General features: G+C 40.1%; 1 protein-coding gene across 5 annotated transcripts in view; it reads right to left on the reverse strand.

Moving 5' to 3' along the window:
* The window catches only part of cdk5rap1 (CDK5 regulatory subunit associated protein 1), a 312,787-nt gene extending 291,259 nt beyond the window's left edge, over nt 1-21,528 (reverse strand). For all 5 annotated transcript variants that reach the window (XM_067387409.1, XM_067387408.1, XM_067387407.1 and 2 more), the window contains exons 1-5: nt 21,117-21,528; nt 20,524-20,627; nt 20,325-20,359; nt 20,130-20,230; nt 13,591-13,801 (exon numbers count right to left, since the gene is read on the reverse strand). In XM_067387409.1, the coding sequence (XP_067243510.1) occupies nt 13,591-13,801; nt 20,130-20,230; nt 20,325-20,359; nt 20,524-20,627; nt 21,117-21,390 (725 nt within the window). In that variant the 5' untranslated portion in view covers nt 21,391-21,528. The remainder of the gene's footprint in view (nt 1-13,590; nt 13,802-20,129; nt 20,231-20,324; nt 20,360-20,523; nt 20,628-21,116) is intronic.
* Between the last annotated feature and the right edge of the window lie 179 nt (nt 21,529-21,707).

A 21,707-nucleotide genomic window follows, 5' to 3' on the forward strand; every position in this document is an offset into this window, starting at 1 on the left:
TTTCACAGAAACTATGAAATAAAGTAATGACACATCCAGTATGCTCTGTCTGTTCTGGGGGTCATATTTCATTAATAATACATGAGAATATATATTAGTGCACAATTTTGTTAGACATTGAATTAATCTAACACCCACATGCTCTTTTCTTTTTTTTTTTTTTTTTTGAGAACATTTGAAATAATAAAGTAAAGTGAAAATCAATTTTTTAAGGCTGTTTATATGTCTATGTGGTGTTTTTAGTATGCCTTAAGACAAACCATGTGCAAATTCACACCATTGCCGAGTATTTTCTCTCTAAAACTGCAGTGATCTAAAGACAGCCTCAAACCCGCGGTTTGAAATTGCTGGTGTTTGTGACATCACAAACTACCTTGTAACCAATCATGTCAACTTGCCAGCAGGCTTTAGCTTGTCATTAACCCTGACCGCTCTGAAGCAGGGGAGTCTCAAGAGAATATATTCTGGTATATTCTGGTATATTCACCAGGGTGATCATGAACATGAAATTGTCCAGCCATGACTTCCTGTTCCACAGGAGTGGAAGTGGCTGTAAAAAAAAAAATAGCTAAAGCATTGAAAATCCCCATTTCCACTATTAGGGCAATAATTAAGAAGTTCCAATCAACTAAAGATGTTACAAATCTGCCTGGAAGAGGATGTGAGTCTGAATCATCCTAATGCGCAGTGAGGAGGACAGTTTGAGTGGCCAAACACTCTCCAAGGATCACAGCTGGAGAAAAGCAGAGATTAGTTGAGTCTCAGAAAGCCTAAATTATCAAATTATTATTCGGGAGGGTTTCAAGAAAAATCCTCTGCTCTCATCCAGAAACAATCTCCAGCATATTTAGTTGTCAGACAAGACTGGAACTTCAAACGGGACAGATGAAACTCAGGCTGGGATCCACTTGCATGCTTTTATTAGAGAATAGAGTAGTATAACAGGCAAGCTCAAACAGGGGCAAACAGGTATAACAGGGGACAGGCAGAATCGTGGTCAGTATACAGGCAGTAGAAAAGGGCAGTCAGAAATCACTCACAGGTCAGGAAACAAAGCACAGGTCAGAGGAAGGCGGCAGAGTATCGTAATCAGGTGGCAAACAGGATCAGCAACAGGCAGACAGTCAGACAGACAGAATGAACACTCAGAAATGTATAACAGGGAAATACAAGACTTCGCAATGATGTGGCGTGTAAGAGAGTCTTAAATAGTCAGAGTGATGAGCTTCAGCTGAATGTGAGGATTAGTCCAAGGTACGGGCTGATGGGAAGTGTAGTGTATGTGTGTGTGTGTCAGTATTCAGGCGAGGGCTCCTTCCAATGGTCAGAGGAGGGAATCACGGAGTTAGTCTCTGTTACAGGTATCATGGATTCTAGAGCCTGACCAATATATCATTTTGCCGATTTTAATCGGCCGATATGGGCCTGTCGCCGATATATCTGCATCGGCATATGTGGTGCCGATATGCCACCGATATGATCATTTATTTTTACAGCACATATAACGCAGATAAAATGGTTGTAAATGGTGTGATTACATAGTTTGTCCAGCAGAGCCCATTCCATTGTACTGGCACCAGCCAACCCTTTCACTTCAGTAAAGAGGTCTCGTTCAGGCAGCGGCAAGCAGTCAAGCGGTGTCTTCACGAGAGTCAAAGCATCGTCTTAACTGCAAGTTGCTAACTAGTTTGTGAAATACATAACTGTGACGAGGGGGGCTTGGTTCAGCGAGGTCTGCAACTGGAGAGAATAGCGGGAGACACTTGGTAAGTGAGTGGGTTAAATACAAATCACGAACACCCACCTGTTTCTTGTTCTAGTGATTGGCGCGGAGACAGGATAAGACGCCGTGAGAAGCAGGAGTGTGTGAGAGAGAGGGGAACTGCTGACTGAGGCACAGCGAGTTACTTGGAGTGAAGCCCTTGTGGATTGTGTCTACCGAATCTGGAGTGAAGCCCTTTGTGGATTATTTATGTTGCTGTTGTTGTGCGCTGCACAGTCTTTCTGTTGAACTTTGTTCTCAATAAAAGCTCAGTCAGCAGTTGTTCGCTGACCCAGACCTCTTCCTTCCCACACACGAACTTTAACTGTGCTACACTGGTGCCGAAACCCGGGAAGGAAGACGGGAGTACGCCGCCATGCAGTCATCGTCCTCCACACCATTTGCGGACGTCATCGCGTCCCTCGCGGTCCTGCACCAAGAGCAACACCAGGCCCTGCTGGATCTGCGCCAAGACCAGGAGCGGTGCTTCCAATCCATCCTCCAGACCCAGCAGGAGGACCGCGAGGTGTTCCAGAGCTGGATTGATCGGGAGGTTCCTCGGGAGCCTAGCAGGCAGCCAGCTGTGCCTGTCCACCTGCCCCTGAATAAGATGGGCCCACTGGACGATCCAGAAGTTTTTCTCAAGCTCTTTGAGAGGTCCGCCGAAACGAGTAAATGACTGTGGGACCAGTGGTCTATGAGGTTGGTCCCGCTCCTCTCAGGAGAATCGAAGGTGGCGGCACAGCAGCTGCCAGTCCAGAATCTCCTGGTCTACGACGACCTACGGCGGGCCATCATCCAGCGGGTTGGCCGGACCCCGGAACAACACCGTCAACGCTTCCATTCCCTCGACCTGGGTGAGTCCGGCCGGCCCTTCGTGATGGCCCAACAGCTCCGGACTCGTGCCGCAAATGGTTGCTGGCTGAGGGAAGCGACGTGGATCTGGTCATCGATCGCGTGGTGCTGGAGCAGTTCATCACTCGGCTCCCAAAGAAGACGGCCGAGTGGGTCCAGTGCCACCTCCCCACGTCGCTAGACACAGTTGGTGGAGGACCACATGGTGGCGTGCCAAGGGGTCGGCGAACCCCTTCCAGCTGTCTCTCTCTCTCACTCTCTTTTGTCTTTTTTTTTGAGTATCAAGGGGGTACCTATCAGGCCTTGGTGGACTCGGGCTGTAACCAAACCTCTGTCCATCAAAGACTGATTTCATCTGGGGCATTGGATACAGGCCGCATGGTTGGGGTTCGGTGTGTGCACAGGGATGTGGTGAAACATCCTGTAATGCCTCTCATAATTAAATTCAGGGGACAAAAGCATAGTGTTGAGGTTCTACCGAATCTGGAGTGAAGACCTTTGTGGATTATTTATGTTGCTGTTGCTACATTTTCAAAGTGAGGGGGACCAAACTGCGTTCCGGGGGGGGGGACAACGGGCGGTGTTATGACAACGGGCGGTGCACATATGCATGCGCCGAACGCGTCCTTCCCATGGTCTTTCCGCGCTCGCGCGAGACTGAACGGAACGCAGGAAATGAAGTATGAAATGAGCACCGCGATGCGACCGCAAAAGGCCCTTTCACTTTCACGATCAAAGTGCACGCCACTGATAAGCATTGTAAATGCAGTATTACAGTATTACAGTATACACATACCAATGAAACGCACAGATCTCCTCTCGTGCGTCATCCACTGGATGAGGCAATATCACTTTCGTTTCTATTTCAGATATCTCTTTTATGGATGCCATCAATGCTTTTGCCTTTCAAGATGTAATTACCGAAATCAAAACAGTCCATAAATTATAAATCCTCATGAAAACGTCAGTCAAGCCAGCTCGCGCGTCAACCTGATAGATCAGCGTCCTTACCTTAAAGTGTCAAATTTCTCAGTTTCTGAATGGACGGTTTGGCTTGATTGACAAACGCTAATGTTCGGGCATGATTTATTTACCATCGACCTGTCCTAAAACGCTTTGCACGTTAGCACGCTTTGATCGATGGTTTGGAGATCGTGTGTTTTTCTCCGTTTGAGAGCGCATTTCCTTTTCACATCCGCGACAAAACAGCTGATTATTTACGAACGAAAGCTCACAGAAACGTGAAAATGGTCTCATTTGAAAGAAAATATCCTAAGCTAAAAGGTGATATAGTGTGACTGAAGCAGCCCTTATCAAAAGTGCGGGGGTCGACTTCTATCTTTTCAAAACCGCGGGGATCTTTCTGTTGAACTTTGTTCTCAATAAAAGCTCAGTCAGCAGTTGTTTGCTGACCCAGACCTCTTCCTTCCCACACACAAACTTTAACTGTGCTACAATAACTTACTGTAAATTTAATAAACAATGACCCCCCTATGAGTTTCCTTTTTCAATATAAGTTCATCCAATATAACATTAGCCCCGTCCCTTAAGGCAGGAACACACCGAGCCGGCGGTCAGCGGTCAGGCAGTTTTTCTTCATCGACTGACTAAGTTTTCTCAGTGTGTTCCGCACCGTTGGCTAAAGTTGGTCCTCGTCGGCTTTTTTTCGTCCGATTCGAAATGTTGAATCAGCTTGTCGGTCCGTCAGGCCATCTGATCATTCTGATTGGCTGTTCAGCTACTGCCGCCTGCTGGTTCGGAAAGGCATTTCATCTCACGCAGGTGCAGAACTGACATGCTACATGGCCGTCGGCTGTCGAGCGTCAGATTGGTGTGTCAGGGCAACTTTGGACACAGACACTGCCGATGTGAGCCAACCCCTCAGTCTGCTTTCGTCACCACTAGTTCGTCTGCATCGGCTTGGTGTGTTCTGGACTTTAAAATTGCCATGTCACTCATGCATATGACATCGCTTAAATCACATATCCTAAATTAGTATAGTTTGTCAGTACAGTCAGTTAACGTAACACATTGAAAAGTTAGAATCTTTCTGCAGCCTAATAGACCACAGTGCGGTGGTGGCTTGAGTCTGTTGAATAGTGATTTAATGCTACATTGTTTGTTTGTTTGTTTTTATTGCCATATCAGCATCTATGTCTATTTTCATGGCAAGAACAACATTAAAATAAATAAATAAACGTAATTAGCACAGTAATAGTAAAAAACAATAGTTGATAATCAACTCACATAAATATAACAAACATTAAATAAGATTTTTCATTGATTGTTCCTGGTGAAACATTTTTGAAAATATCCATAAAAGAACTTTCTGTGTAAAAACATTGCCTAGTGACATTCAAAGCAGTACATTCCAACAAAATATGTTTTATTTACTATTAATTTGTCCTCCATCTTTGTTCTGTTCTCCACCACTGATCACGTCATAAACACGTGACTACCAAAGCAGAGTCCCTGATTGGTTTACGTGCCGTGAGTCTTCGCCAAAGTTCAGATTTTTCAACTCTGGCGTCTAGGTTGCAGACATATGAACGCTCAATTCACGCCACGCCATTCGCCCGTCAACGGCCGATTCGCACCACGCTAGATGCTTGATTCATACCGCAGGATGTCTAGACGTGCGTTTACATTGACTTAACATGTAAATCAGACGCCCCAGACGCGTTCGGTGTGAACGCAGCATTACTCTTACAACAAGCTTATCATACTCGTTTGCTACATTAGTAGGATTTCCGTGATGCAGAAAACGCGGACGAAATCACAGAATCCAGTCATAAAAAGATTTTACTGTATAACATGGAATTTGTCATATTTTTGATGAATAAATAAAAAAACAGGTCAGAACACTTAAATCAAATCGCGATGTAGACTAGTGTCTGTCACATATCTGTCTGTTTTGAACTCTATGTTTGCATTTTCAATTGTCACATGCCTCCCTTTGTTAAACTTCCTGCCACTTGTTTGTTTCCATGATAATCTAGATTTGCTGTGTTTAACAGATACCTGGTTAAAACCAGATGATTACATTACTTTAAATGAGTCTAGCCCTCAAGGTTACAATCATCAACACAATCCTCGTCAGAAAGGCAAAGGGAGAAGTGTTGCTGTAATTTATTGTAATATCTTCAGTATTACTCAAAAGTCTTTCAAATATCCTTCGAAGTGATGGTGCTTTATGTAACATTATGTAAGTTGACATTTGTGGTTGCTACTGTATACAGGCCACCAGGGCACCATACAGACTTTATCAAAGAATTTACTGATGTTCTATCGGAGTTAATACTAGCTGCGGATAAAGTCCTTGTTGTTAGTGATTTTAATATCCATGTAGATAATGATAAAGACGCATTGGGATTGGCATTTACAGACATTCTAAACTCTATTGGAGCGTGTCAGGACCCACTCATTGTCGTAATCATTTTTTTAGATCTAATATTGTCACATGGAATCGATATTGATGCCGTTGAAATTCTGCAGCAGAGCGATGACATCTCAGATCATTATTTAGTCTCATGTATACTACATTTAGCCAAGGCTGCAAAACTGCCACACTGCCATAAATATGGTAGAACCATCACTTCTACCACTAATGATTGCTTTATATTATTACGTGTGTCCCGTATTTCTTTCAACGGAACCAGCGATACCAGTCATTCATGAATTAATTGTTCTTTTGTATCGATTCTTTCTTTTCCATGAATTGGCCAAACACGCTTGCAAGCATTCTGAAACTATTTGGATTAGTTCGGACCGCTCTGTCACTGAATCATCTGAAGTTGTTTCTCAGTCAGTAACAACAAATACAGAACAAATAGTGCTGTTTTCAGGTGTTTCACTAGTTTACTTTGAACTACGCAGCACAGCCCAGTGGATAACGGAACAAAAGCTTAAAGGAGCTATGTTATTCCCAGTCCCAGATACCATTATTTAACTGCGTTGCAGGAGAAACGTGCCTTGAATGAAGATAGAAGACTTTTAAATCGCAAAATCACCACGCTTACAAACATTTACCATGAATGAACTGTAGTAAATGACTACAGTGTAGCCACTGTAGCTAGCGACTGCCCCTGATCATCCACACCCACAATCTCCATATCCCGGGTCAAGAATGCCAAATCCTGCCCTAAAGCTGAGACAACTTATCTCTTCTGACAGGGATCTGCCAAGGGGACCCCTCCACCAGGGAGAACCATGTCTGGGATGACCAGAATGGGGCTAACAGAAGGAGGCAGATCCCACACTCCCTCACTCTGCAAAGGACAGCAGGGATTAACTTGACTGGAGGGAATGCATACAGTCTCAAATCCGGCCAGGGATGAGGGAAGGCATCTATCCCCAGAGGCGTTGGATGAGACAGGGAGAACCATAGGGGGCAATGTGTGGAGACCTGCAACACAAAGAGGTCCAATTCCGCCTCGCCGAACATGCTCTGAATTTGAGCCAGCCACTGATGCAACACCAATTTCCCTGACCTGAGCTTCTGTTTCGACAAGAAGTCCGCTGCTACGTTCAAGTCCTCTGGAACATGAACTGCTCACAGTGAAAGAAACCTGTCTTGAGCCCAAAGGAGGAGGCGGCGTGCAGCTCGAGCAAGAAAATATGTAGAGGGGAGATAGCCTGGAGCATCTCCATCCTTCAACACAGGAAGATGGTCTTGGCAGGCTGACTCTGTATCCCCAAGCGTGCATGGCGGGGGTCTGTCCCTCCCTTCTGAGAAGCTCTCGGTTTCCTAACCCGTAGGTCAGGAACGCCCCTGCAAAGCTGAAGCAGCGGGTTTAGCTGGCTGCCTCAAGTCAATGCGTCTATGGGGGCGCTGGCGGGGCATCGGATGGCCACGAGCTCCCCAGACCGTGCAAGGCGGGGGATGTCTCGGCTCGTCACTCCTTCTAGAGGCCTCTTTCCTGTGAGTGAAGCGGTCCCTGGGCACGGGGGCAGGAGTGGGAGGTTCACGAGCCCTCCTAGACATAAACTGCTTAAGGGCAACCAACTGCGTCTTAGCAGTTCGGAATTTGTCGACTACTGAGTTGACCACCTCTCCAAACAAACCTGACTGTGAGATAGGGGCACCCCGTAGGAAGATCTTCTCTTTTTCATGGATTTCAGTAATATTTAGCCAGAGGTGGTGCTCAACGTTAACCAAACCCGCCATGGTGTGCCCAAACGCATGTGCAGTGTGCTTAGTAGCTCCTTGACCACCTCCGGCGTAAGGCCCCCCGCCTTTGTCCATTTCCTCAAGGACATCCGCTTGGTAGGCCTGAAGAATGGCCATGGTACTAAGTGCCATACCTGCATGGTCAGCCAGCATGTAGGATTTGCCTACAAGGGCAGAAGTGGCCCTACAGGGCTTGGAAGGAAAGCCAAAGGTGAGTGGCCAACGTCTCCTCAACCACTGTAATGCACGTGTAGCCCTGCTCCACATAACCAATTCTCTTTGGTATATCTAAGTCCCAAACGGCACACTTACAGGTTGTTCAAAATGCTGTGGTGAGATTCTTGAACGGAAAGAGGAAATTTGATCACGCTACCCCCTTCTGAGATCCCTTCATTGGCTCCCAATAAATTCCAGAATTGAGTTTAAAATTTTATTACTGGTGTATAAATCATTAAATGATTTAGCTCCTTCTTATTTGTCTGATCTACTCCATTTATATTTGTCCCACTAGAAGTCTTAGATCTGAAACAAAATTCCTCCTTCAAATACCCAGAACCCGGCTAAAATCAAGGGGTAACCAAGCTTTTAAAGTGGCTGGCTCCACATTGTGGAAAAAGGACTCGACTTCCACTTTATATTACATCGGCTTCCTCTCTGTCTGAGTTCAAGTCAAGTCAAGTCAAGTCAAAACTTATTTTTTTGATGCTTTTAGCTTATAAATGACTCTTCTGTTTAAAACTGTGTCCCCTTAACTGTCACCGTCCCACAGGTGGGACGTTTGCCATTACATATTTAAAACAGTAATGTTCTATACTAAACCTAAAGTAATCTTTACAAACTATATATCATTTGAAAGCTTAGAATCTGTAGTTTACATATTTGGTGACAAATTTGGTGATTTTCAAAATAAATTACAGAGGAGCAGTAATTTATCAATTTGCAACAAGCATATTTTCATACTCATAAGGCATGTTAAGACCTTTATTTTGAAATAGCGATGAACATGAAAAATCATTAAAGATTGGTTGAAACTAGGGCTGTCAATCGATTAAAAATTTTAATCTAATTAATTACATACTCTGTGATTAATTAAATTAATCGCATACATAATTTTTGCTGTGAAAGTATTAAATATTTCAATTCAAATGAATCAATGCAGGGTTTTTCCTGGGTCAAAAATGGTCTTCAGTGGTGACAGACATGTGACATCCACACAAACAGTAAAAACTACCCACATGATCTGCGAGCCCGATACTGACAATAAAGTACCAGTCACTCTCACTGTAATTCTTTCGTGCCCTCTTTGCAAAAAAAAGAAAGAAGTGATTTTATAGCTTTGTAAGAGAAGATGCTTTTTTGCTAAACATGAAAAGTATTAAAAAGTAGCATTTTATATTAACTAATAATATAATTTTCTACCATATACAATTGAATGCACCTAGCTAACAACAAACTTTGTTCTGGTTTCACCTCACTCCAGTCTAAACTAACTGATTTTATAGGTAGGCCTAAGGTTTACTACACATTGTCATTTAAATAACCTGAAAATATTGTGGATTATTAAGGCTAATTTTACTAACCACTCTTGCTAAATTAAAATGAATCTGTTCAAATGAGTCATTAGGTCGCGAATTGGACATTAGCGGACGTTGACGCGTTGCGTGCGAATCGCAAAAGATTAGACAACACATAAAACACTTCACCACTGAAAAGGATTTTCTTTTTGTTTACTGAAAGTGTGGTTTATGTCAGCTGCACGTGCAGGGCGCCTGTCAGAGAAGATGAGGTGACGTTCTTTTGAGCACTATTCACACCCAGCGGTAACATTCTGTGAATGCACCTCGTGAAACATGGATTCGGTATTACGAACTTTTAGCATTTTGTCAGTTGATTTAGATATTGTGTGTGAGGTAGAGAGATTGCAAAGACGGTGCTTACTTTGAAGAAGAAGAGAGCTTGCGTTGTTTTCATGCCAAGAGTTCAAAAGATAACATCCATTCAATTTTTTGAGAAAAAAAGGTCTGAAAATGTTTTTAATAGAAAAAAAAAATACATTTATGATTGTGGAGGCAATCTATAACCCACATACATGTTATTTTTATGTTTATTAGAGGCTGAATTCATATCAAATTCTGCTAAACTTCCCATACTACTTCTATATAGGATGTCTACTTCATAAATTGTATGAAAATAATGGAAATATATGGTTCAGATCACTCAAACCATATATGGAAATGGAGGCGCCTTTATGTGGTCAGTAATGGAGCTTGGTTGTCATCTAGTGAAAAAGTGTGGTACTGCACCCAAACAAAATCTTACTGAAAGCTCATTTTTTGAGATATCAACCTGAAATTTGGAACACAACTTGTTCAGATTTTTGGCTTTGATCCTTGCAGCCTTAGAGTAAAACTTGTTTTGTAAAATATATATTTTACATTTTACATTTTCATAAACTTAAACTTCTATAACTGTTTTTATGTTTCACTTACATAAGTTATTTCACATCTACAATAATCTGCCAAATTTCATCTTTAAAACAAGGCCAGCGTTATGTCTATACTCCAAAGGATTCTTGAATTACAACCATTTAAGTTTGGATAGTGCATTTTCTTGTCTAAAAAAAAAGTGGGGGTGACAGTTAAAGGGTTAATAGTATTGGTGTTATTAATCTCTCTTTGCTCCATTTCTATGAGTACAGCACTTTGGTCAGCCTGTGATCCTTTTAAATGCCATCAGCCAATGAATTAGCCAATGATTCTATTCTGGTTCAGACAATCAGCACCGCCCCAAGAGCGTTCCCACTGCATCATAGCTACGCAGTGTTGAGTGAACCTATAAAAGAGAACTGTAGGGACTGATTTACATTTTGCCATGAAAGAACAAGAAGGCTTTTTAATCCACACATTTACCATGGATTTACTGTAGTAACACCTAACTGGCACCATGCTATTCTGGTATATATGTCGCTAAATGTCGATAGATGACGTCATACGTCAGCCCTTTGTTTTGTTTGCTTCTCTGTTGCTACCCTTTTTGCTCACATATATTTAAATACAGCCAAATTCCAAAAAGTGTTTAATCTATATATTTTTCTGGTTTTGTTGTCAGACAACATAAAATGATGACTGAAACGTAGCCCATTAAGACTACATATAGGGCTCGACATTAAGCCTTGTCATTCACTTGTACGAGTAAAACAGTTGCTTGTCCGAGAAAAAAAAAAAAAAAAAGAGAGAGAGGATTTTTTTTTTTGTGGTGTAAATATAAATATCCTTTCAGAATATTGCAGCTTTGACATATTTAAAAAATTAATTAAACCACCAGTAGGTGGCATCAAGTAACCGTCTTAATAAGTGAGTCATTCATTAAAATGATTCATTCCAATGGCTGGTTCATTCAGGAATGAGGCAGCTGTTTATGAATGGATCATTGAATTTGAATGGATTTGTTCAAAACGTTGAATCATTCAGTAACGAAAACAAGGCTGAGCCTGCGTGTCAATGTGCATTTAGGGCTGGGCGATATATCGAATGCTTTTGTCACACGCATTTCGTCGGTAAAGCCGGTTTCCTGATTACCACTAAATCGCCATCACTTGCCTTCATATGGAGCGGCATTTAATAGACAGAGCCGTAGTTCACTGACAAGCCACGCAATATCGCATTCAATATCGTCGGTGATTCATCTGCGATATGAACACGATATTGCGTGGCTTATAAGTGATCTGTCTATTAAATGCCGCTCCATTTGAAAGCAGGTAATGGCGATTTAACGGTAATCAGGGAACCGGCTTTACTGACGAAATGCGCGTGACAAAAGCATTCGATATATCGCCCAGCCCTATGTGCATTCTATCCATCCTAAATAGTTTGTGACATTAGTAATATTCAATACTATTTAGGATGGATAGGGTAAATAGTATGCACATTGGGATGTAGGGTGGGTGTTGCTACTCTATGGTTCTGCTGTGATTTTTTTTTTTCACTATTTTCGCTGCTAAAATAGAACAAAAACAGTCAATGTTCCTTCTAATGTGTAAGTGACTTAATATTAACTATTTGTTAACTGAACTGTCATATGAAATCAGTGTAACGTTTTTAATCGTAACGGTAGCCTGTTTAGGAAAACAGCTTTCTTGGTCGTGTGATTTTGCTTAACTGTATCAAGTTATAAAAACTCCACATTTTGATTTTTACCGCAGTATGATTAACTGAGTTTCTTTTTGTGTGCTTCGCTCATGTTTCCATTTCTCCTGGAGATGGTGCGCGAGCCTCAACAGCACAACCTTGTTATCGTCAGTACATTTACAGCCTATTATTATCATCCACTATCGATCACCACTTACACTAAATGTAAGAATGTCCTTGTCCAGCCAGGGCAGCGTTTCCCAAAAGCATCGTAAGCCTAAGTTGAACGTAGCTCCATTGGTTTCAAACCGGACTATTTGACAAGCGTTACTTTCGAGCCCTGACATGCTAACACAGCACTAAATCCTGATTTATAATCAAGACGTTGTCTGACAAAATTACAACACACATAAGATAAAGACATTTGGTGTGATTTTGGCTATACGTACACGTAAAATGATCACAGGTAAGAAGCAATAGTATCTATTTTATTTGTTCTCTGACAGAGCGCACAGCTCTATCAGCCACTCACTGAATAGCAGACGCAGACAGAGAGATGAAAGCAAGCGCCTCGTGCGGCAGTACCGGTGGGTCTCGGAAGCTAGATCAGGTCAACAAGTATATTCGTCACAATGGCTTTCTTGATGCAGCCTTCCGCAGGTCACAGCCCGCCTCTGTCCAAAACGGCGTTATTGCAATTTTGCACCGGCCGGAGGCAATTACCAAACTGGTTCCGTGTGTGTATCACACCAGTGAACATATTTTGCGACAGCAAATCAAAGTTATTAATTATGAAGGCTATATTCAATATAAACTGATAGTATTATTTTCTTCAAAACTATCTAAAAAAATTAATGCCTGTAGGAATAAAATTTAATGCTTTTGAATGCCATTAAAGGCCTTAATTTTTGCAAAATCCATTTAATGACTTTTAATGCTTTTTAATGCCCCGCGGATACCCTGTGTAATGGTATACCGGTATATCGCAATGAATTATAGGAATAATACAATATAATTAAAGTAATTTTTGTCACGGCAGTTTTTTGATTTTATGCTAAATGTGTTTAGACTGCAGTTAACAACCATACAGATAGAAGCCATATAGTTACTTTTTACCTTGAGTCAGACAGACAGAATTGCACAAGCAGAATATTTTCCATATAAAATTTGTATTTTACACTTTTTACAGATGTTACTGTTTATTTACACCTGCGTCCCAACTTAAACTCAAGTGCTTAACTGTACAATTCAATGAGACAAAAATGCAGTATTATTAAGCAACTGTACTTTTCTGTGAAATACAACAGTAATATTGTGATATTCTACAGATGTTAGCACCAGTACCCTGGGGTGCTGATGCCACCATTTGTAGAACTTGGTGGCACTGGTGCCACTGCTCTCATATTTTAGTCTGGAGCACTGCTAAATTTTGCAAACAAACAGGGTAGACTGCAAAGTCACTACACTTGATGCATCTACTATGATCCATGTATATGTACACAAACAAATACATCTACAATTATTACATTTAAAGAGAAAGGAGATAAAAAAAAAAAACATCCTAAACCAACATCAAATTTAATTTCATCAGAACTCTTGAAACTACACTAGTCTTCACCATAAGCTGCCATTCCTTATATACTGCATTTACTGGCATAAATCAGGGCATTACTCACACAAAAGCGCTGTGCCCCTCCGGAGTCTGATGGACAGGCATGACATCAGCATAAGTCTCCTCTAATGATAACAACACATTGCTGGCCCTCTGGCCTCCGTGAGCAAGAGACAGTAGCCGGGGCAGATCTCTGTATGCGTCTGGCCCTGCCAGAACATCCACCAACTTCTCCCGCTCAAGTAATTCAGACTTCAGTCTTTCCGCCATGCAACCTACAGCAGGACATAGGATGTGTGTATTTGGGCTTGACAAGAAGGATGGCCAGTAATGCATTTACAACTATTCACAATTAATCAAAACATTGCAAATGTACATACCACAATATGCAACAATGTGCAATATCTGAATGATTTTAATAGGCTGCTTCAAAAAGTTTTAAGTTGACGTATATAGCAAAGAATAGACTGAACACGCAAACTTATATGTGACATGCTTGACGTTAAAGAGAGTTAAGCAATAAGCTGTGGTTTTAATATTTATGTAAAAACAGTAAGTTATGTCTTAAGTGAAAAACAGTTGGGAAAGAAATCGGACTTATGTCAATAGGATCTGTGCATTAGCTCTTAAAGTGACAGCAGCATAATACAGTATAGCTGTCTGTCAAACAACAAAAGAAAAAGAAAATCACTTAATGCTCTTGATTGGAAAAAAAAACAAAAAACCTTTTGCTGTATATCTGAAAGAGGATATGAGTGCGTTAATCAAGTCTTCCCTGGCACCAATTCAACTATCCATAGAATCGTTTCAAGAAACCGTGGACGCGTTCGGAAAGCGTCTCACAACTGTGGAAACTACGGCAGGAGAAAACTTCGAGGCCCTTATTAAAGCGGAGGCAGACATCGCTGCGTTAAAAACAACCAATGAGGCGCTGTTAGACCGTTTGGACAATCTGGAAAATCATTCACGCAGGGCAAATCTTCGGATCATAAATGTGCCTGAAGACAGCGAAATCGGAACAGACATGATTAAGTTCACTTCTGATCTACTGAAAGATGTCATGGGGGATCAGGTGTTCGAGAAACCACCAGAACTGGAAAGAGCACATCGTGGATTGGCACCTAAACCCAGAGATGGCCTACCTCCAAGACCCATTATCGTATGTTTTCATCGATTCCAGGAGAAGGAACGAGCCCTGCGCTGGGCTAGGCAACACAAGCTGCAGTATCGAGGGAAGACTCTCAGATTCTATCCTGACCTAAGCGCGGCACTCTCCAAGAAGCGCGCTGCATTCAAAAATATTAAAACAATGCTCTACCAGAAAGGGATCCGTTTCAGATTTCTCTACCCTGCCCGCTTGCGATTCACATACGACGTGGAAACCTTCACTTTTGAATCAGCACCCGAAGCCGAAGCCTTTTATGAACGACGAATCAACGCGACCGTGACTGCAGCAGGGGAGTAATTTGCTAACTATATATTTCTAACTGACTACTTTAAAGATAAGCACACAGCTACCTTTGCAGTTTTTTTTTTTGTTTTTTTATTATTAATATATAATGATGGTTCTTGTCATCGCTTGGGGGTAAAAAATGATGTATGTACTGCTTATGACGGATGACACCTATGCTCGGAAGACGGACTAAGTGTCCTCTTTTTTTTTTTAAACCTGTTTTAATACAGTATATATAATATTTACAAATTGCTGTGATGTGCAAGGATTACGTTGCCGGGAGGCTCAACAGCTAAGTAGATAATGAAGAGTTACTCTGAGTGCAAGGGGGTTATAGGAGTCCTGCAGCTTACCTCAGTTGGGGAGGTAAACATAGGAAAGAGTGTTCTAATGTTCATGGGTTGGTTTACTGCCTTATTGACTGTTTTTCTTTAATTTCCCTTTTTGTTTTTCTCAATGGATACTCCATCTGTTTTTGTTTTGGGATGAGAAATTTAGCTGGGTACCAGTTTTGTCCATGCCACAAGTGTTGTGTTCATCTTCTTATAGTGAAATATGTCCAATGTTTAAACAGGAATGGCAGGAAAGTCATGTATTAGGTTTACATCATGGAATGTTAAAGGTCTTAATGGCCCTATAAAGAGGTCAAAAATCTTTTCCCACCTTAAGCGTCTTAAATCTGATATTATCTTCCTTCAAGAGACACACTTACTCAATTCAGATCATCTTAGGTTGCAGAAACCATGGGTAGGTCACATTTTCCATTCTAAATTTAATGCCAAGGCAAGAGGAACAGCTATAATAATACACAAAAAAATTCATTTCATTGCCTCCAAAGTTATTGCTGACACTCAGGTTCGTTTTATCATGGTGTCTGGAAAACTATTTCATACCCAGGTCTTGCTGGTGAATGTTTACGGCCCTAATTGGGATGATAAGAATTTCATATATAAGCTGATTGCCGCTTTACCTAGCTTCAATTCACATTATCTGATTTTAGGTGGAGATCTAAAATGGCAAATGAAATCTCAGCCTTTTTGAGCCAGACTGGCTGCGTAGACCCATGGCGCTTCTACAATCCCCACAATAAGGTTTACCTTTTTTTTCACATGTACATCATTGTTACTCAAGAATTGACTACTTTTTTATCGACAAAAATCTCCTCTCTTCAGTAAAGGGAGTGGAATATTCTGCTATTATAGAATCTGATCATGCTCCCTTATTACTAGATCTCTCCTTTCCATCTAATTTTACGAATCACATTTGGCGATTTAATTCATCACTATTGTCAGATGACTCATTTTGCAAACATGTATCCTCTTCAATTGACAATTTTTTACAATTCAACTCCACGAAGCAAGTCTCCCCTTCTCTCCTTTGGGAGACGCTGAAAGTAGTGCTCAGGGGGGACATTATTTCATATACTGCATTTATTAACAAAGAGAGGGAAAGGAAAAGGCAACAGCTAATTGAGATGATATCCAAAATTGACAGTCAATACTCTACTTCTCCTACACCAGAGCTTTATAAAGAAAGGATCGATCTTCAAACCCAACATAATTTAATTTCATCAAATCACGCAGAAAGGCTTATTCTCCGGTCACGAGGTTTTTTCTATGAGCACGGTGATAAGGCTGGCCGACTTTTAGCCCATCAGCTTAAATCCAGATCATCAGCTCAACATATTTCTCAAATTACAAATGATGCTGGGGATTTAACTATCGATCCCCTTACAATTAATAACATGTTTATGAACTTTTATTCTAGCCTTTATAAATCAGAAACCCCTAATGACCAGTCTAAATTGGTAGAGTTTTTTGAAATCATAAATGTCCCCACTATTTCAGCAGAACATAAAAAAGATTTAGATCATCCCCTCCAGCTACAAGAAATATCTGCGGCCATATTAGCGTTGCAAAGCGGCAAGTCCCCAGGGCCTGATGGCCTTCCGATCGAATTCTATAAGAAGTTTTCTACTAAATAGTCCCTCTTGCTTAATATGTTTGAATATTCTTTGTCCCAAGGAACTTTACCAAAATCCCTTAACAAAGCACTGATTACACTTCTATTGAAGCCTGAGAAAGACCCAACACAATGTAGCTCATATCGACCAATTTCTTTGTTAAATGCAGATGTCAAAATCTTAGCCAAATTACTGGCTCTCCGATTAGAGCCCCCCTTGGTCAGTATCATTTCAGCTAATCAGACTGGCTTTATAAAAGGTCGGCACATCTTTTCTAACATTCGTCGTCTTTTGAATGTTCTCTACAACCCCCAATCCCAGGACACCCCTGAAATTGTAGTTTCGCTAGATGCCGAAAAAGCATTTGATCGCGTGGAATGGGACTACCTTTTTTTTGCTATGAATAAGTTTGGATTTGGCCCCAGATTTATAGAGTGGACCCGACTTCTGTATACCTCCCCAGTTGCTTCAGTGGTTACTAATAAATGGCGACCCAAAAATTTTTCTCTATCAAGGGGCACTCGGCAGGGGTGCCCATTAAGCCCCCTTCTGTTTACAAATGCAATTGAACCACTCTCTCTGGTATTAAAATCCACACCTTCTTTTCATGGTATAAACAGATGGGGGGTTGAACATAAGCTCTCATTACATGCTGACGATTTGCTTCTTTACATCTCAAATCCTTCATCATGCATCAATGACATTATCCAAGCCTTGCACAATTTTGGGACTTTCTCAGGTTACAAATTGAATATTGCTAAAAGTGAATGCATGCCTGTTAATGCACTCGCCAGGCAAATGCCTGACTCTGCATTCCCCTTTCACTTGGCAAGATCTGGGTTTAAATATCTGGGCATCAATATTGCACAAAGCTTTAAAGGACTATCTGAAAATAACTTTACTCCTCTTTTGAATACACTCAAATCTAATCTTCAAAAATGGAGGATTCTTCATCTAACCCTGGCTGGCAGGGTGAACTGTGTTAAAATGACAGTTCTCCCTAGATTTCTATATTTATTTCAATGCCTACCTATTTTCCTATCCAAAGGAAACATAGGAGGGATGGGGGTTTAGCTCTCCCTAATTTCTTATATTATTATTGGTAAGCTCAAGTTCAAAAGATAGTTTACTGGATGCACCCATCAGGTACTACTGACTGGTGTGAAACAGAATCTAAATCCTGCAAAACAACCTCTCTACAAGCCCTATTAACATCTAGGCTACCTATTAGAATAGCACAATATACAAACCCGGTTGTTCATTCTACTCTTAAAATTTGGACTCAGCTACGCCAACATTTGCAGCTGAGACAAGCACTTTTGCTTCAAAGCCCAATATGTAACAATCATGCATTTCCCCCTGCCAAACTAGACTCTACATTTAAACAATGGCAAGATAAGGGCATCACTCAATTTGGTGATCTCTATATTGATGGTCTTTTTGCTAGTTTTAATGATTTGCGTTCCAAATTCAATCTTAATCAAGCTGACCTTTTTCGTTATTTTCAGATACGACATTTTGTGAATGCCCAAAGTCCATCATTTCCACAAATTTTCTAAATTTTCATATGTCTGGCAACCCTTATTATCCTATTTCTCTGCCATAAATGTTCTTCCTGGGGAATATTTACATGTGTAAACTTGTAGAGCTTGTGTTTATTGTTGTATCATGGTTTCACTTTTGATTGTGGTGTCCAACTGTCTTTTTTTTTTCTTTTTTTTTTTCATTGCCATTGTCTAACTGTGGCATATTTTTATCATCCTATTTTGTTTTAATATGGTATCATTATTATTATTTTCATCATCTTTTATACTTTTACCATTAATGAGTATCATGTAAGGCAGATTGTTCTGGGTTGGTTGGTTGGGGAGGGATTGAAAATGTAAAATATATAATCTCTGTACAAGTAATAGCATTTGTCCTTGAAATAAAAATATTTATTAAAAAAAAAAATATATATATATATATATATATATATATATATATATATATATATATATATATATATATATATAATATATATATATTAAAATGGGTTATAATGTATATATAATTCATTTGAAGACAATGCAGTATTTTATTTTGACATTTGATTTTTCAGTTTTTGTATTGTTTTTTACTTGAATGCTACTGTTATATAGATATAATGTATGCCTACTTGAAAACCTTAAAGCACTGTTTATTTTATTTGTATCTTTTTGTTTTATTGCATTTGTCCTATTGTTTGTAATTTGTGATTTTCTCCTCAGCGTACGGTTCAGAGGTCCATCTATCACCGTTTCCCGTATTTGTAGCATTAGTTTGTGGAGTAAATATATAGGCTGTGTACATGGCTTTTTAAAAATGGTGGGTGCTGGTGTTTCGAGTGTGTTCGACATATCAGCGTACACCTACATCACTGGTAGCTCCTTTTATGCTGGGTTAGACTTTTACACTCTGAAGTCGTGATTCGTCTCACAATTTAACGTGCTCTAAACACACCTCTTAGACACGCAGAATAATGTAAGTGGATATTTTTCCTTTTAAACGCACCTTTGAAAGTTTACAAAATCATGGCATCCATAATCGTAATCGTAATTAGAAATTTGATTAATTGTGCAGTCCTAAGCTTACCGACTTTAGGATGACTAAATGGATGACTAAAGATTTGCTAGTAAAATCTCACTTTTATAGCTGTTTGACTCGAGATGCTAAAAGATGCCCGTGCCCGCCTTAACAGGTGCAAAGACCTTGATTAGCTTGTTCAAATTAGGGTTGGGACTGAACCTTGCCATAAGCACAACCTACTGTCAGAGAGTGAAGATGCATTTATATACAGCCTGTCTGCCGTTTTTGTTCAGAGCAATGCTAAAATTGGGCATATTTTTATGAAGCTTGTTGTAAATATTAAACCCTCACCAGATTTACACGTCTCTACAAATATAGTGAAATGCTGCAATCATCTTCCTACAAAATGTTGGAAATTATGAAATTTGAAAATGTGTTTATCTTTGGTGAATATAGCATTTATGGGAAACAGTGTTACATAAAATGCTACCAACATTTCTTTACATCTGATGATATGTTTTAATTTCTAACATATCGCCAGGATAAAAATATGGATTGCTTCTTTCTGTTGAGCCCTATGCATGCACATTCACACTTCACACAGCTTTTTTCTCCCTAGCAGAAGAAAATTAATAGTTACCTAGGACACCTATTTTTAGTGAAGACTTGTGTTTCTGACACTTCTTCTTTAAGGCAGTGAGATGCTTAAGTCGATTCCAAATTGTTTGCTCTGCCTTTTCTCTGTCAAAAGAGAAAACCATTAAACTCTAAATCTGAAAGCAAATTGCAATAAGTATACTCATTTTGTGCTATTAAAAAGCAGTTTTTAACTTACCTTATGGAGCAAGTGACAAGCAGTACCACATCTGCCTGTGCAAGAATATCAGATGAACAATATTAAAGCCTTTATGCAAATAAAGAACCGTAACCATACTTAGCTATTCTGACTATTCTTACAAAATTTTACCATAGTAATCGTAGCTTCTACAGACGTGTTTCCATGGTGAATTTTTATTAGGGAAAGTTTGCATTACCTCTGGAAGCTCATGTGTCCGTGAATATCCTGCTTTCTGAAGAATGGACCAAGCAGTTTCAGTGTCGCTGACGTTCATTTGACAGCCATATGTCTCAAAATACACTGTAAGGCATTTCACATGTCAACATGTAACATAAATAAGAAAGAATTTAGACTTCACACTTTCAACTGAATCCATTATGGTCTTTAATATTGCGTCTTCTGATGATTGCCACAAGTCAATACAGCACTGTGCGTTCACCAAGAAATAATGGAGTTCACAGTGAGTTAAGTAGCTAACTTAATGTATTGTTTACATAAACTATTCAACTTTTGAGAAACATGCTTTATGCTCATATTTAGTCTGCCCAAAACAAAGCTACAAAAATACAACATTCGTATAATTTAAAATGTGTATAAAAATAATAATTAATGCTGTAGTTTTAGTAGATTTAGTTGTCAGCCCAAAACAAAGAATACATTGTCAGTTTTATTGCTTTATTCTAATAATTATTCCGTTAATAGTACTGCAAAGCATAAGACAATTACTAAAATTACTTTTGCATATCGTTTATCAGAAACTGTATATATATACTGTATATATATCCTTACCTTTCTGTGAATGTGCTGTTGTGTCTTCAGTAATGTAGTACTCCTCATATTCCTCATTACAGTCATTATGGCTCTTGTCAGAACTCTTGATGAAGTCCTGAAAACTGGGACCTCTTGCCAGTTTATTCTTTAGTTGCATCAGTCTGCTTTGATCGGTAGTAGAAGATTCAGAGCAATAATATCGGTGATATGTGTCTCTGTAAATGTGTCGAGACAAACACTTCCTAAGGGCAAAACTAAAGAGTTTGAAACTGCTGCTGCTGCTTCTGTTCATGTCTCACTCACTTATAAACACACTTAACAGCTAAAAAAAAATGGCAAACGCATCATTGACCCATGAGGCTATCATAAACGATGTATCCCAATTAATTAATCCAACAAATGTTGTTCGAAGCAGAGAAGACTACGGAGTACTCTTCTCTTGTTTAATGGCGGATTGCAATCAACTTTTAGGTGCATACCGCCACCTACTGTACAGGAGTGTGTTACAGCATGTCATTTGAATATGCTCTCATATTCTACTCATCAACCATGTGTCTTTTCAAAATTTAAATAGTGCCTTCCTGGTAATGCTTATCCCCCATACCTCAC

The sequence above is a fragment of the Chanodichthys erythropterus genome, chromosome 6, assembly GCF_024489055.1.
Source record: "Chanodichthys erythropterus isolate Z2021 chromosome 6, ASM2448905v1, whole genome shotgun sequence".
Taxonomy (NCBI): Eukaryota; Metazoa; Chordata; class Actinopteri; order Cypriniformes; family Xenocyprididae; genus Chanodichthys; species Chanodichthys erythropterus.